General features: G+C 38.1%; 1 protein-coding gene across 13 annotated transcripts in view; it reads right to left on the bottom strand.

Moving 5' to 3' along the window:
• Positions 1-13617, bottom strand: part of PIKFYVE (phosphoinositide kinase, FYVE-type zinc finger containing) — a 77620-nt gene that overhangs the window by 29120 nt on the left and 34883 nt on the right. For all 13 annotated transcript variants that reach the window (XM_067740795.1, XM_067740798.1, XM_067740794.1 and 10 more), the window contains 8 exons: positions 13235-13294; positions 11482-11611; positions 10874-11054; positions 10188-10262; positions 7003-7110; positions 3488-3628; positions 2689-2815; positions 1293-2452 (listed from right to left, as the gene is read on the bottom strand). In XM_067740795.1, coding sequence (XP_067596896.1) covers positions 1293-2452; positions 2689-2815; positions 3488-3628; positions 7003-7110; positions 10188-10262; positions 10874-11054; positions 11482-11611; positions 13235-13294 — 1982 coding nt within the window. The remainder of the gene's footprint in view (positions 1-1292; positions 2453-2688; positions 2816-3487; positions 3629-7002; positions 7111-10187; positions 10263-10873; positions 11055-11481; positions 11612-13234; positions 13295-13617) is intronic.

A 13617-nucleotide genomic window follows, 5' to 3' on the forward strand; every position in this document is an offset into this window, starting at 1 on the left:
CATATATTAAAACACAATTTGCTTTTTCTTTTTTTTTTTTTGTGGTGCGCGGGCCTCTCACTGTTGTGGCCTCTCCTGTAAGGAGCACAGGCTCCGGACGCGCAGGCCCAGTGGCCATGGCATGTGGGATCCTCCCGGACCGGTGCACGAACCCGTGTCCCCTGCATCGGCAGGCGGACTCCCAACCACTGCGCCACCAGGAAAGCCCCAATTTGCTTTTTAACACTAGAAAATATATCATGGGTTCTCTCTGGGTCATTAAACGAGATCCAACTCATCCTTTTAACAGCAAACAATTAGAAATAATGCTTCAGTAAACACCCTTGTACATATATTATAATAAAATGTAAGCATCCTTATACCAAATGCTTACTTATCTGCAGAAATAAGTTATAAAAGATGGGAATCCTAAATCAAAAATATATATGTACTCATGTAAATTTAAAAGACCACCCTATCACTTTTAATAAGTTTACATAAATGTATATAAACATAAATTTATTTAGTTTATTATAAGTATTTTTCCATACCTCATTAGCCATGTCTCTTATCACATTCTTTTTTGCCAATTTCATGTATTAAAAACGGTGTACCATTATTAATCATTCCCAGACTTGTGAAAGCAAACATCTTTTTGTTTTATTAAAAAACTGTATTTCCTCATCTAGAGATAAATTTGTTCATTAGTTTTATTACCACCATTATCAATAATGTATCTATGAATAAAGCTTCCTTATTTTTTTAAAACACATCCGTTTCCTACAATAAACTTCCAACTCTTACTGTCCTGCTCACTGCCATTAAAAGGATCAAGGACACATCACACTAAACCCGAGTCATCATGCCAGAAATTTTAAGCAGCTCCACGCCGCCGTCCTACCTCAGAGCTCCTCCTGAGTTTACTGTGAACTTAGCCTGAAACCCTCAAAATCCAGTTTCATTACATTACACTCCTATTTCATACATTTTAAAGCAACACATAAGCTGAAAGACCTAGACAAAAAAAGCATAGAGGAAATATTTAATAAATCTGCATGCAATTTGTCATATTTGATTATTTTTACCCCGCCATAGCAGAGATTTTCAACACATTTTTTTTAAAGACATGTATGTTACGTAGATTTATTTATTTATTTGGCCGCACCTCAAGGCATGTGAGATCTTAAGTTACCCGACCAGGGATAGAACCTGCGCCCCCTGCAGTGGGAGCGCGAAGTCTTAACCACTGGACGGCCAGGAAAGTCCCCAACACATTTTAAATTTACACAAGCACACAAAGTGGACTTGCTCACCTTTGTTGACCACACTGCATCACTTGTAATCAACCCTTTCTCTTCGTCACCTTCACTTTTGCTTCCGGATTTGCCACTTGAAGTACCTGATGCATCCTTAGAATAAGCGAAAGGGTCTGAATTTTTTTGCTGAATTCTTCCTCCTCTGGCCCGATAATCGGCCAGCATTCTCCCCAGGCTCTGGCTATCACCCAGGTGCTCGGCAATTCTGGTGCTCACTAGCTCGTGTGAGGGCAGGACTTGAATAGACTTGGCCTGAACACTTCCATTCATGCCCTGAAGGCCAGAGAGATCCCTGAGCATCTGTTTCTTCCGCCTGCTCTCCATTTCTTTGAACTCTTTATTGAGGAGAGGAGACCAGTAAACCTGCTCCGCAAAATAATCTCGGGTAGAGCATCTCATCCCCTTTTCAGTTAAAAGGAAGGGCTCCCTGAATGTGATTACTGGGGAGATACAGAGGATCACATCTTTCAATTCCTGTTTAAAGGTCAAAGAATAAGTCTTTCGTTTATCTTCAGAGGAGGTAACTTCCTCAGTAATATACAGGCCAGTGTCATCCTGTAGAGGGTCTCTAAAGGCTCTCATCTGGCTTTTGGGATCCTGTAGCTCCTCTGCTTGCTGCAAAGCCTCTGGCTGCTCACTGCCTATGGCATCCTGTTGGTCATCTATATGGAGCGGCAGCAATGATTCCGGTACCGATGGAAAGAGAGCACAGGGGGCACCTGCTGGGCAAGCTGCTGTGGCATGCTCTTGATGCTTCGAAGAGGCAACATCCTGTGGCACACTTTTAATTTCCTGATCACCCTTCTCAAACAGAATCCTTGATTCTAGCATACTGCTATCATCAGAGGGCAGAAAGTCCGGAGGGAAGTCAGGCTCCCGGGGGAGGGGACTTCCGCTGAATGGCTCTTGTGCAGCCCCTTCATCCTCCTGTCCCTCAATCAGAGAATGGAAGGAGGGGTTTGGTGTTAATGTAGGAGGCATAGCAAATTCATCCATGAGGAAGGAGATTTCTAGTTGAGAATGATAAGCTACACAGATCATAAATATTAGGATCTCCTTAACTCGAGCCAGCTCGTAATCAGAGCCTCCTCTAAGCTTGATTGTACAGCCCAAGTGCTGTGGACAGCCTTCAAAAAACATCAGTGTTTTGGTTTGTTCTACAAATAAACAAACACAAGGTTAAGAAGGCTTAGGTGGCAATCCAGAAGTCCAGACAGAATTCACCATCTTAACATCTACCAGAGAAAAACCCTTAAGTAAAACAACAGTTGCCTGTCCTCATTTAACCACTGCTAATAGCTATTTCCTACTAAGTCACCCTTGTAGTACTGATGAATTTACTCATGTCCTCAGGTCCCCAATTCCAGGTAAGTCTATACTAGAGATCACTCACCATTAGGCAACTGAAACATCTGCATGTAAAATTTGTGACAGGTGCCCAGGTGAGGTTTTGTAAGCAGCTGGTCCATCGACATCACCAAATCACCTTGGGTCATCCGACTGATTCGTTCTAAAACTTGCTAGAACACAGAACAACATTATATTACAAAATTTGACAGAGAAGAATAAAATTCTTAGAAAATTTAATACGAAAAAAATAATAGGAACATATGAAAATGCCCTTGCAATGAATTTCCTTGATTTTAATAATTAAATGACTTTTACTGACTCTAGATTAGTCTACACTTAGAAATCAATATAAGCCTACTAAAATAAACCATACTCATATTAATGACATTATCAAAACACATTTAAGCATCATGCACTGGCAAAAGGTACTGATTCAGGAGCGGAGGGTGGGAAGCTTCCAGGAGGGTGGGAAACCTCCAGAACTGACCTCTATTCTGAAGAGGGTAACTTTTCAAGGGAGAGAACATTTTCTACTACAAAATGAAGTCTCCACAAATACTACTTATTAACTAATGTCTATTACACCTTTGGTCTTGTAGAACCTATGATGAGCATTATATAACTCGTATGAGTGCTATATGAATCGTACTTTCTTCCAGCCTGAGTTCCTCCAGTCTTATAAATAATGAAATCACTGCCATGCCTGTCCTACTTTCAATATATATGGCACAGCAAAGAAATAAATAATTAAAGATCCCTGCATATCTACCACACATGCATATAAATTTACAAGCCGTGATTATTTTTAAATGATATAAAAATAGAAAAATAAGAACACTCACTGATTTTACATTAATGACCAAAGTAATGCCATGTTCCAGTAACATATCCTGGGCAATTCGAGATACCGTTTTCTCAACTAAAACCAATGTGGGCCGAACATCAACTATTCGCTGAACGTAGTTCTTCAAGAATTCCCTTTCCTAAGTAAGATAAATCAAAAATATTATGTGTGGTACAATTCAAGATCTAGACATGTAAAAATATCAGGATAGTTTGACTATTAATATCAAACTCAGCCTAAGTTTTCTTTGCCCACAAACCACTACTAATAAATATTTCCTACTAAGTAAACACTGCAGTACTGATGTGTTAACTCATTTCTCAGGTCGCCAATCTCAGGTGAAACTATGCTAAAGATCACTTACCATTGCTATAAGCAAATTAACTCAAACACAACCAAGAATATTTTTCATCACTCTAATCTGCCGATTATGCTGAAAAGAGTTTCAGGAGAAATTTCATTCTCCAACTCACTACCTTTACTTTGAAGGATTTTGAATTCTTAATAACCTATGACATAAAAGCCAAGAATCCAATTAGCTAGCTCTCAAAGGTTATAAATAAATTAAAACCCTAACCCTAAATGAAGGCAATTTCTAAACATTTTTAATATAGTTATGAATTCCCCCTTTTACATTCTGAAACTAACCAGAATATCTCTTCTTTTGGGTATCTGAATAAATAACTCTCTAACAGATGCTATTTCAGCTACTTCCTAATTTCAATCTCCGAACAGATAATATTCTATCTAGAACAGCTATAGTTAAAAATTAAATCATTTTTAATACAATTTCATGACAAAGGCTTACTTTCAAAGCAAATGAATATTGTAAATAACAACCAGAGTTAAAACAATATAATTCATTAATTGTTTCATAAAATTTCTGGGCTCAGAGAGGTGACAATGGAATGCGGGAGCACGTCTGTCACTTCTGCTCCCTATACCCAGTGCTTTCTGAGTAAGACTGTATTCATGGTCAGTGCCACCAGCAATGGACGAGCCTATCCCCTGCAATGAACCTGCCCTGTTAGATGGAGTATATTTCTTCTCACCCTTCTCTGTTTTACTGATAGAAATTGTACATTTTCAAATTCTCCCATTATTAACAAAATGGAATTTTTTTCCTTGAAACGTGTTAATTTCCTTCTCTGCTTAATAAATTATTTAATGACATTTTAAATGATTTTATTTGTGCAGCTCTAATAAAGAATAACTAAAATAGGGCTTCCCTGGTGGCGCAGTGGTTGAGAGTCCGCCTGCCGATGCAGGGGACACGGTTTCGTGCCCCTGTCCGGGAAGATCCCACATGCCACGGAGCGGCTGAGCCCGTAAGCCACGGCCGCTGAGCCTGCGCGTCCAGAGCCTGTGCTCCGCAACAGGAGAAGCCACAACAGTGAGAGGCCCAAGTACCGCAAAAAAAAAAAAAAAAGAATAACTAAAATAAGTTGATTTTTTTTTAAGTTTCTGGCCTCTGATATAGGGATAGCAAATACATTTCCTCTCAGTTCCAGCTCCAGTCAACTATTATGATTATACATGAAGCACCATGCTAAAAAGGGGTCCTGAGAGAGGCTCAGCAAGGAAAGAGTATCAGAAGGTAGGCCAGGAACACAATGGAGCAGTGGCAGACCAACAGATCTTGAGGGCTGACCTTGCGAAGACAGTATGGCACCACAGGCTAATGATCTCTTTGCCCACTGTTTCTCATCCTCCTTTTTTATTTACCTTTCAGCTTGTTCTTTGATTGGTTATTCCACAATGAGTGGACCAAAAAAAAAAGGATTAAAAAAAAAAAGTCATATCAATTGATACTTTCTATCAATTCAAACTAAAAACTTTAATACGTCACTTAAAGATATAATAAACTATGTTTTATAGCACTGATGAACCAGATGCTTTACATTATATGAATTAAATTTAATGTTTACTAATATACATTGCCCAGAGCATACTTCTCTAACATAAAGTTTTTAGTCTGTTAACCTGGTTGTAAGGATGGAGTTAAAATAAAGCAGATAAACTTAAGTGTAACTTTTTTGTAACTAAGTATCTATGGATTCTGATTACTAGTTCATCAACTCCAAGACATGAAATTGTACACATTTTAACATCTCTGCAATTAGGATGCATCTTGCAATCCATGTGGTTGTGATCTAAACCTAGAAAAGTCTTTCACTGACACCTTCGGTGAGATCAAGAAAAGTCCCAGCATCACAGTACCTTAGATTCCACGAACGATAATTGTGTTTCCCCTTTTTCCTTATTTTAGTTGTCACTGAAAAGTCATAGTAAATAAGAGCTAGAAGGAATGGTATAAATCTAGCTGAAACCCCTCACTTTTACTGATACATAGCTGAATTCCAAAAAGAAAACAGTCCTAGTTAACAGAGTTCCTTAAGCAATAGAGCAGAGTTTCATGACCCGTGGTGCCTTTCACCACAATTAAGTTTTTTCTGTTGCTGTCTATGAATTCAGAACAAAAGTGATTGCTCTTACCACTCTTGAGAAAATGTACCTATCACCTATGAATTTTCAAGCAATGCTTTTCCTAAATGTTTCTGGAACGGAATGTGTTTCTGCTATAATAGGAATACACATTCCTGAAAACTTCGCATTTTGAACAACTACAAATTAATTAATAGCATTTATGGGAGAAAAGAGGTTGGGGCAGACAACTTAAAACCTATGTAACTTCATATTCAGAGCACTAACAAGAATAAAAATTGGTACCTTGACAGAGAACTTGGGACAGCCCAGACAGGCAGCTCAGTGTAGCTGGAGGTGGCCTCAAGGGAAATTTAAAATGTACAAAAGCAAGTGCAACAGTACAATTGGAAATGGAACTCTGAACAGTGAACGCCTAAGAGCCATCCAGGACCAGGGGTTGCATCTCTCTACGGAGAGAACTCTTCGAAGAGGAGCTCACTTCTAATTTCTTAAAATAGAACTAAAAGGGTTCCTGCCTTTATAGGAGCTGAGCTGAGGCTGATTTTCTTTCCAGCTGAGGGTTATAATCCTACCACAGTTATTCTGGGCCTCCTCACTTAAGCAAAACCAGACAGAAACTGACACAACTTCCATAGGATGTTATTGTCTTTTACCAACTGTGTGTAAGCTACTCAGTGTTCTAGAAACACGTGTTTTAGTAGAACAGACCGTATTAAAAAATCAGGTATTATCATTGTGAACCTGATAAAGTTAGAGAAATCCTTAAAGTAAATCCATGACCCAGATGCGAAGGAAAAACAGGATTTGGATTGTCACATTTTCTTCATATATTCCCAAAAAGTCATGTGTTGCCTTTAACACTTTGAAACTAAAACTAGTGACAGAGGTTTTGGTAAGCTTCTAAAGTGTGATACATAAAAGCACCTTTTATAATAAATTTTTTAAATGAAACAACAGCAATTAAGTTTGTCTGTCAAATTTAAGCAGCTGGAATGCGTTATAAGAGCTGGCAAGCATCATAGTACACAAACATCCCTCCAGATTACTGTTTCAGTAAGTTCTTACCTGAAGCACAATAGGATCGATGCAAGTAAATTTAGTTTCTTCTCTGTAGAGATACTCAATGGAACACTTCAACAGAAGAATTTTGGGGTTTTTAATAGAAGAATTCATCTAAAAAATAAATGAACAGTTTGTTAAAACTCTGAAGTTTGCACCTTATAGTCCTCCTTTAAGCACAACTTTAAATTCACACTGTTCATAATTCCTCTTAAATAGATGATCTCATTACATTCATATTAAAATACTCTCATTTAGTTCTTTTGTGGTATTCTCTTACTTTTTTTCAAAGCAAATTAGTAGTTTAGGGCTATGCAAAATTCTTCAAAAATTGGCTTCTTTTCTACTAATGCTATTTTACCTAATCTTCTATACTCTTAACTTTTTTTTTTTTTTAATTTCTAATGTTGCAAGAAAAGCTATCCAGCCCTGGGTAGGGCAGAGAGGGGCTTAAAGACAGTCTACTCCACAAACTCCCACAAATCAGCAACTCTGAAGGCAGAATTTAACTTTTCTGAAATTCAAGAAGGGTAGATGAGGGAGAAAAGATTTAAAACACCTGCTGAATATATTTTTAATGGAATAAATTTCCATAGAGTCATAAATTTGCAAGCCAAATTGGGTAATAAGAAGTTAAAACAGAAAACCTTAAAGCATATCCTGAAGCAGTGACTCAAATAATATATCCTAACCATGCAGCTAAAGCCACAAGCAGAACAGCCAGGGTCTTGCAATCGAAGTTTCCGACTGACCAAGCTTATCAGGGCCAAACCGGTAAATGGTCCTGAAAACAGTGACTCATCAGCTGGGAAACTACATTCAGGGCTCTTTTAGCAACTACAAATTAAAGACTACCTCTAAATATGGTCAGTGGAGCAAGACAGTCATTCATGCATATGTGTCTACCACACCCACATAACAGTTTTTAATTCCGGAGATGAGCACAACATACCTACCTCTGAATTCAACAAAGACCATTTAATTTGATTTAAAGTACTACTTTGGGGACTTCCCTGGTGGTCCAGTGGTAAAGAATCCACCTTGCAATACAGGGAACTTGATCCCTGGTCAGGGAACTAAGATCCCACGTGCCACAGGGCAACTAAGCCCGCGCGCCACAACTACTGAGTTTGCTGCCTCAACTAGAGCCCGAGTGCCGCAAACTACAGAGCCCATATGCTCTGGAGCCCATGCACCACAACTGGAGAAGAGAAAACCTGCATGACACAACAAAGATCCCGTGTGCTGCAACTAAGACCCGACACAGCCAAAAATAAAAAAAAACTTTTTTAAAAAATATAAATAAAATAAAAAATAAATAAATCTTTAAAAAAATAAAGTACTACTTTGATGGGTAAAATGTTTTAATAAGACTCTATGTAGAAATATGAACTCTGGATCATTGCTATAATATCAAATCCAAACATACTTTTATTTCTCTTTGGTCACTAACAACTTTCAGGAGGCTTAATGACTTACAAAAGAAAATTATTAGACTCTGCTTAGAAAAGAGTGAAAACAGGACTGCAGTTTCTCCATCTAGTTGTTCAGGCTTGAGATCTGCCTGAGGTCTCACTGTAACCAAATCAGGTGGGGCCAGGGTGTCTCTATGTTTAATAAGTTCCCTTAGTGATTCTGAAGCACAGCAAGGTTTGAGAACACTGTACAGATCAATGGTTTCTCAAAATGTGAGAACCCATAAACGACACTGGAAACACCCAGAGTGCCTCCATTAAAAGCAGTCCCAGCCAAATGTGAATTGGGGCAGCCACTATGGAAAGCAGTATGGAGGTTCCTTAAAAAACTAAAAACAGAGTTACCACATGACCCGCAATCCCACTCCTGAGGATACTTCCAGAGAAAACTCTAATTTGAAAAGATACATGCACCCCAATGTTCATAGCAGCACTATTTACAATAGCCAAGACACAGAAGCAAACTAAACGTCTATTGACAGATGAATGGATAAAGAAAATGTGGTACATATATACACAATGGAGTACTACTCAGCCATAAAAAGGAATGAAATAATGCCATTTGCAACAACGAGGATGGATCTAGAGATTACCATACTAAGTGAAGTCAGACAGAGAAAGACAAATATTACATAATATCACTTATATGTGGAATCTAAAATATGACACAAATGAACTTATATACAAAACAGAAGCAGGCTCACAGACATAGAAAACAAACTTATGGTTACCAAAGGGGAAAGTAGTGCAGGGAGGGATAAATTGGGAGTTTGGGAATGGTAGATGCAAGCCACTGTGTATAAAATAAACAAACAACAAGGTCCTACTGTACAGCACAGGGAACTATATTCAATATCCTGTAATAAACTATAATGGAAAAGAATATGAAAAATATATATATATGTGTATAAAAAACTGAATCACTTTGCTGTACACTGGAAACTAACATAACATTGTAAATTAACTAAACTTCCTCAAAAAAAATTTTTTTAAGTAGTCCCACCCTTCCCGTACTCACCCCCCAATTCCCACCCCGCTAAACCTACTGAATGAGAATTTCCAGGGTTTGGACTTGGGGATCTACATTTTTAACAAGGTCCACAGGTGATCCTGATGTACACTACACTTCGCTAATCAGTAGCCTTCAGAATAAAGTGAGATACAAAGCCTCTGCCTGCTTCCTCGAGCCCCATCTCCTGCCATTTCCCATCTTGCACCTTAGGATCTCAGAGTTTCCTTAGTCCACCAGGTTATTTCACCCTACTCTCTGTGCTAGTGCTAGAAAGAGCCTCAAGGTTGAAGGTAGAGATAAAAGGGGAGAAGGATAACAGAATTCCAGTGATAATTCTGAGCTCAGCCCTATGAGGAAGAACAAAGTTGTCAAATGGTAGGCCTCTGGAAGGACTCCAGTCTGTTAGAAAATCCTGTCTCCCTGAGATGCGGTGGGATGAAGGGAGAAATGATATCAGTGTCCTGTCAGCCTGCTGGTTGGGAAGCCTTCTTCTGTCTGATGAGTTCCCACTGTACAAGTCCCAATCATCATCGGCTCTGGGAGACTCTCCCTCAACCCCCAAAATTTCACCCCTATGGGACACACTGCTAGTCACCCCTCAATGTCCAATCTCCTTTTCTTCCATGATTAAGGTACCCCCAGCTTGTTAGCTTGGCACACAGTCATAGTTTGCTGAACTTCACTGTTGAACTGAATCACATTACCTTTTTATGTGCAATATTCTTGGTACAAACAAACCCATTGACAACCACAGAATCAAACTTCTTTCCACCTGGGATCTAATGAAACAATTAAGAAAACAACAAAATTCAATGATACATCCTTAGAATCCAGTCAAATGAATTCTATTATTTATTATTTATTTCCAAATAAGTACAAAAAGTTCCAGGATGCATTTCTTCCTTTCAACCAATAATCAAAGGCCTCTTAGCATGATCATCAACACTCTAACATACTACCTGGTACTTGATGCCAGATGTCAATTAAGACCACTATTAAGTTACATATCATAGGCAAAAAATACAGGCAAAACTCCACTACACTCTAAATAAAGCAATTACCCACTGCTTTTACTCAGAACACTGACAGTAATCTGTAGGAAGAGGACTTCTCATAGATGACACATCAAGAAGAGGAAGCACGAAAGTTTGGGTTCCCAACTCATTGCAAGCCCAACTTACCCCCCACCCCCATTCACCTCTCACTTCCTAACAGTGGCTTCTATGACCCTTAAGTGCACTGCTAACAAATAGAGCAGGCAGAAAAACTTCCCCCTCCTCACCTAGCACCCCTCCTGGTAATGACCCTTTCAGATTACCATTAAGAGACAAATTATTATCAGGCCCATCTCATCAATTCCTAGCATTAGGAAAGCATTAGCAGAGCTCACTTTTTTGATGTGGACAAACTGACGGACATCCATGTCATCATCCCGGTTCTTGACATCAGGTCGGACTGTCTGAACAACCTGGCAGACTAGTGATACAATGATGTCCCTCCAAGATGGTGACAATGACTCACTATGGAGCAACTGCTGAAGTAGTGCCATCATGTGGTTGTGATTAGCTGAGCTACAAAAATGTTACAGGAAAGAAGTCTGCATAGTTAATACTGCCAGAGACAACAGTTTTGAAGATACAACACAGTCTACAAAGAAATAAGCACACTAATTATGGCTCACAGATGAGATTTGCTTGGTCAATTTTATTCTTTCTGCATATCTGCACCTTAATGATTTTTCACATAAAGAAAATCTGTGAATATTCTCAACTAAGATGACCCATTTAATTTGATTAAACTTTAACACATAAATGACAATGGGGACAGACAAGGACAATTTAGGACACTTTGTTTTATAAGAAATTTCATCAGAACAGGCTTTATTTCCTAAGTAATGTTAGTATTTTTGACTTTCTAAGGAAGAACTATGCACATGCCTATCAAGTCATTGAAGATTATAAAAATGGAGAATTAAAATTAAAAAGCTCACTGCCTTACAGCAACCTCTCCATGGCTTGTTTCTCTCCATTCTCCTCCCTCAGCAGCTCCAGGTTGTTATGATGCCAACCCAAAGGTGTGAAAGGCAGCTCTTTGGATTTTTCCTCAACTCGACGGTTAAATAAGGATTCTAAGTGTAAAATAAGAAATTATACTTCATTGTCACGTTTTATACCATCTACTCGTAGATTTAGAAATTGCCAACTTAACGTTTTTACATTTTTTAAGTTAGCCAATTCAATTGTTGGTGTAAAAAAAGCAAGGACATGTTTAAATTCGTAAATAAAAAAATGAACTCTGAGTTAGATCATCAATATTCTCAACAGACAAAATCAGAGACAGAAGTGTGAAAAGTAAATTTACATAAGCAACCAGGACTCTCAAGAAAATAATTATAAATACAGCTTCTGAAAAGCAAATGAGATTTTTTTTACACTCTTTTTATTTATTTGGGGACATTAACAAAACGAGGTGGTTTATTTTTCCTATAAAATCACAAACTGAAAACTGCATTCAATAGAAGTCGGAATGCAAGCAGAACATGTGACAGTGTGGGTGCTGAACTTTAAAGAGAAAAGCTCAGCCCTTATATGTCTGAACCAGTACATGACAGTATAGAAAGTCTACTCAGACAATCCTTTTAGTGTTTCTTTTTCAATACAGGAACAAAAGGCTTTCTTTTTAATTGGCAAAACTTTTACAAGTCAGACCTAAAAATTAACTGTAAAGAAACTAAAACACGGTAAATAACAATTTATGTAAAATTTTGTTAATGGATCGAGACCAAAAAAATAATAGATAATACTACATGCTTTGCAAAAAAAGATGCTCACTAAATGTTGAAAAATGTGATTGAATAAATGGAAAGAAAAGAGGTGAGAAATGCTTACAAAAATTGTCAAATCTTTCCCCTCTTAAAGCAAACTAAACAAACAAAAAAACTTTCAACTAAACATTCCAGCAGCTTACACAGTAAAGCAAGTGTCCATGACAAGTGAAGTACAAAAATGGCACATTTCAATTATTTAAAGCCCTGGTCTATAAACATCTAGTTGAATCAGATGCTTGGAGGTGGATTTAGAAACACTGCTAAGTTATGACAGCTGCAAGTGGCTGCCTTTGTACCAGTTTGCCCTACCTTCTCTCTTTTATGTGAAACCCTTCCATTATCTGAGGCCTAAGCTGTAGAGTGTTATGGACCAATTAAGTAAGTGTGTCTTTACTCCACAGCAAGCTAAGTAGGGTCACGGTTAGAAAAGGCTTGTACTTTCTCTTGTCTCCAGGGAAATGATCAGCAGAATTAGTTCTTTATCTCTTTATCTCTTCTGTCCACTTGTCTTCCCAACTCCCCAGGGCAAGCAGCATCCTCAATTGGATGAGATCTGCCTGTAGGCTTTTTGATAAGCTTGACAATCACTGATGATACGTATATCAATACTTAATACTATACTCATGATATAGGAAAGCATAAGCTATTCATGCCTTTAAATGAATAAAATTCAAAATCTATTTAAAAGCTTTTAAACAATTACTTTTCAGATCAGAGACCTTCTTTCAAACCAAGTCCAAGTTTACATTTTTGGTTCTCAACACTCTCAAAGTTACTACACATATTAAAACCTGTGTTCCCATGATACTAAAATAATCAAATACATTGTCAGTACCTAGTCTGCACCTATCAATGTGCTAAGCCTCAAGTATATCCCCATGAACAAAGAGACACCATCCCATGTATAGCTTTTGATAAAATTACCTTTGATGAAGGCGTCACTTATTGAGAGCTGTTGTCCTCCGTTGTCAGAAATCAAATACTCTGCGTAGCAGGGAGAGAGGAGAGAGAGGAGGAAGGAAAGGAGAAGCTTATGACTATAACATGCCAGCATAATTATACAGAAAACACACCCACACACGAAGTATTACCCATACTAAACCCATCAGTACACAGCCAAGTCACGAAAACTTTGGGCTAAAATGATGCTTTATAACTTGTTCTGCACACTTCATACTAAACTTGGTAGACTTAAATTAATAACTCAACAGAACCTTGAAACAGTAATGACAGATAATCTTTAACGTATCATTTTTCCCTTATCAAAACTGAACTTGTTTATGAAAACTGAGATTGTCAGTAATTTT

This window comes from Pseudorca crassidens, chromosome 6 (genome assembly GCF_039906515.1).
Source record: "Pseudorca crassidens isolate mPseCra1 chromosome 6, mPseCra1.hap1, whole genome shotgun sequence".
NCBI classification, from domain to species: Eukaryota; Metazoa; Chordata; class Mammalia; order Artiodactyla; family Delphinidae; genus Pseudorca; species Pseudorca crassidens.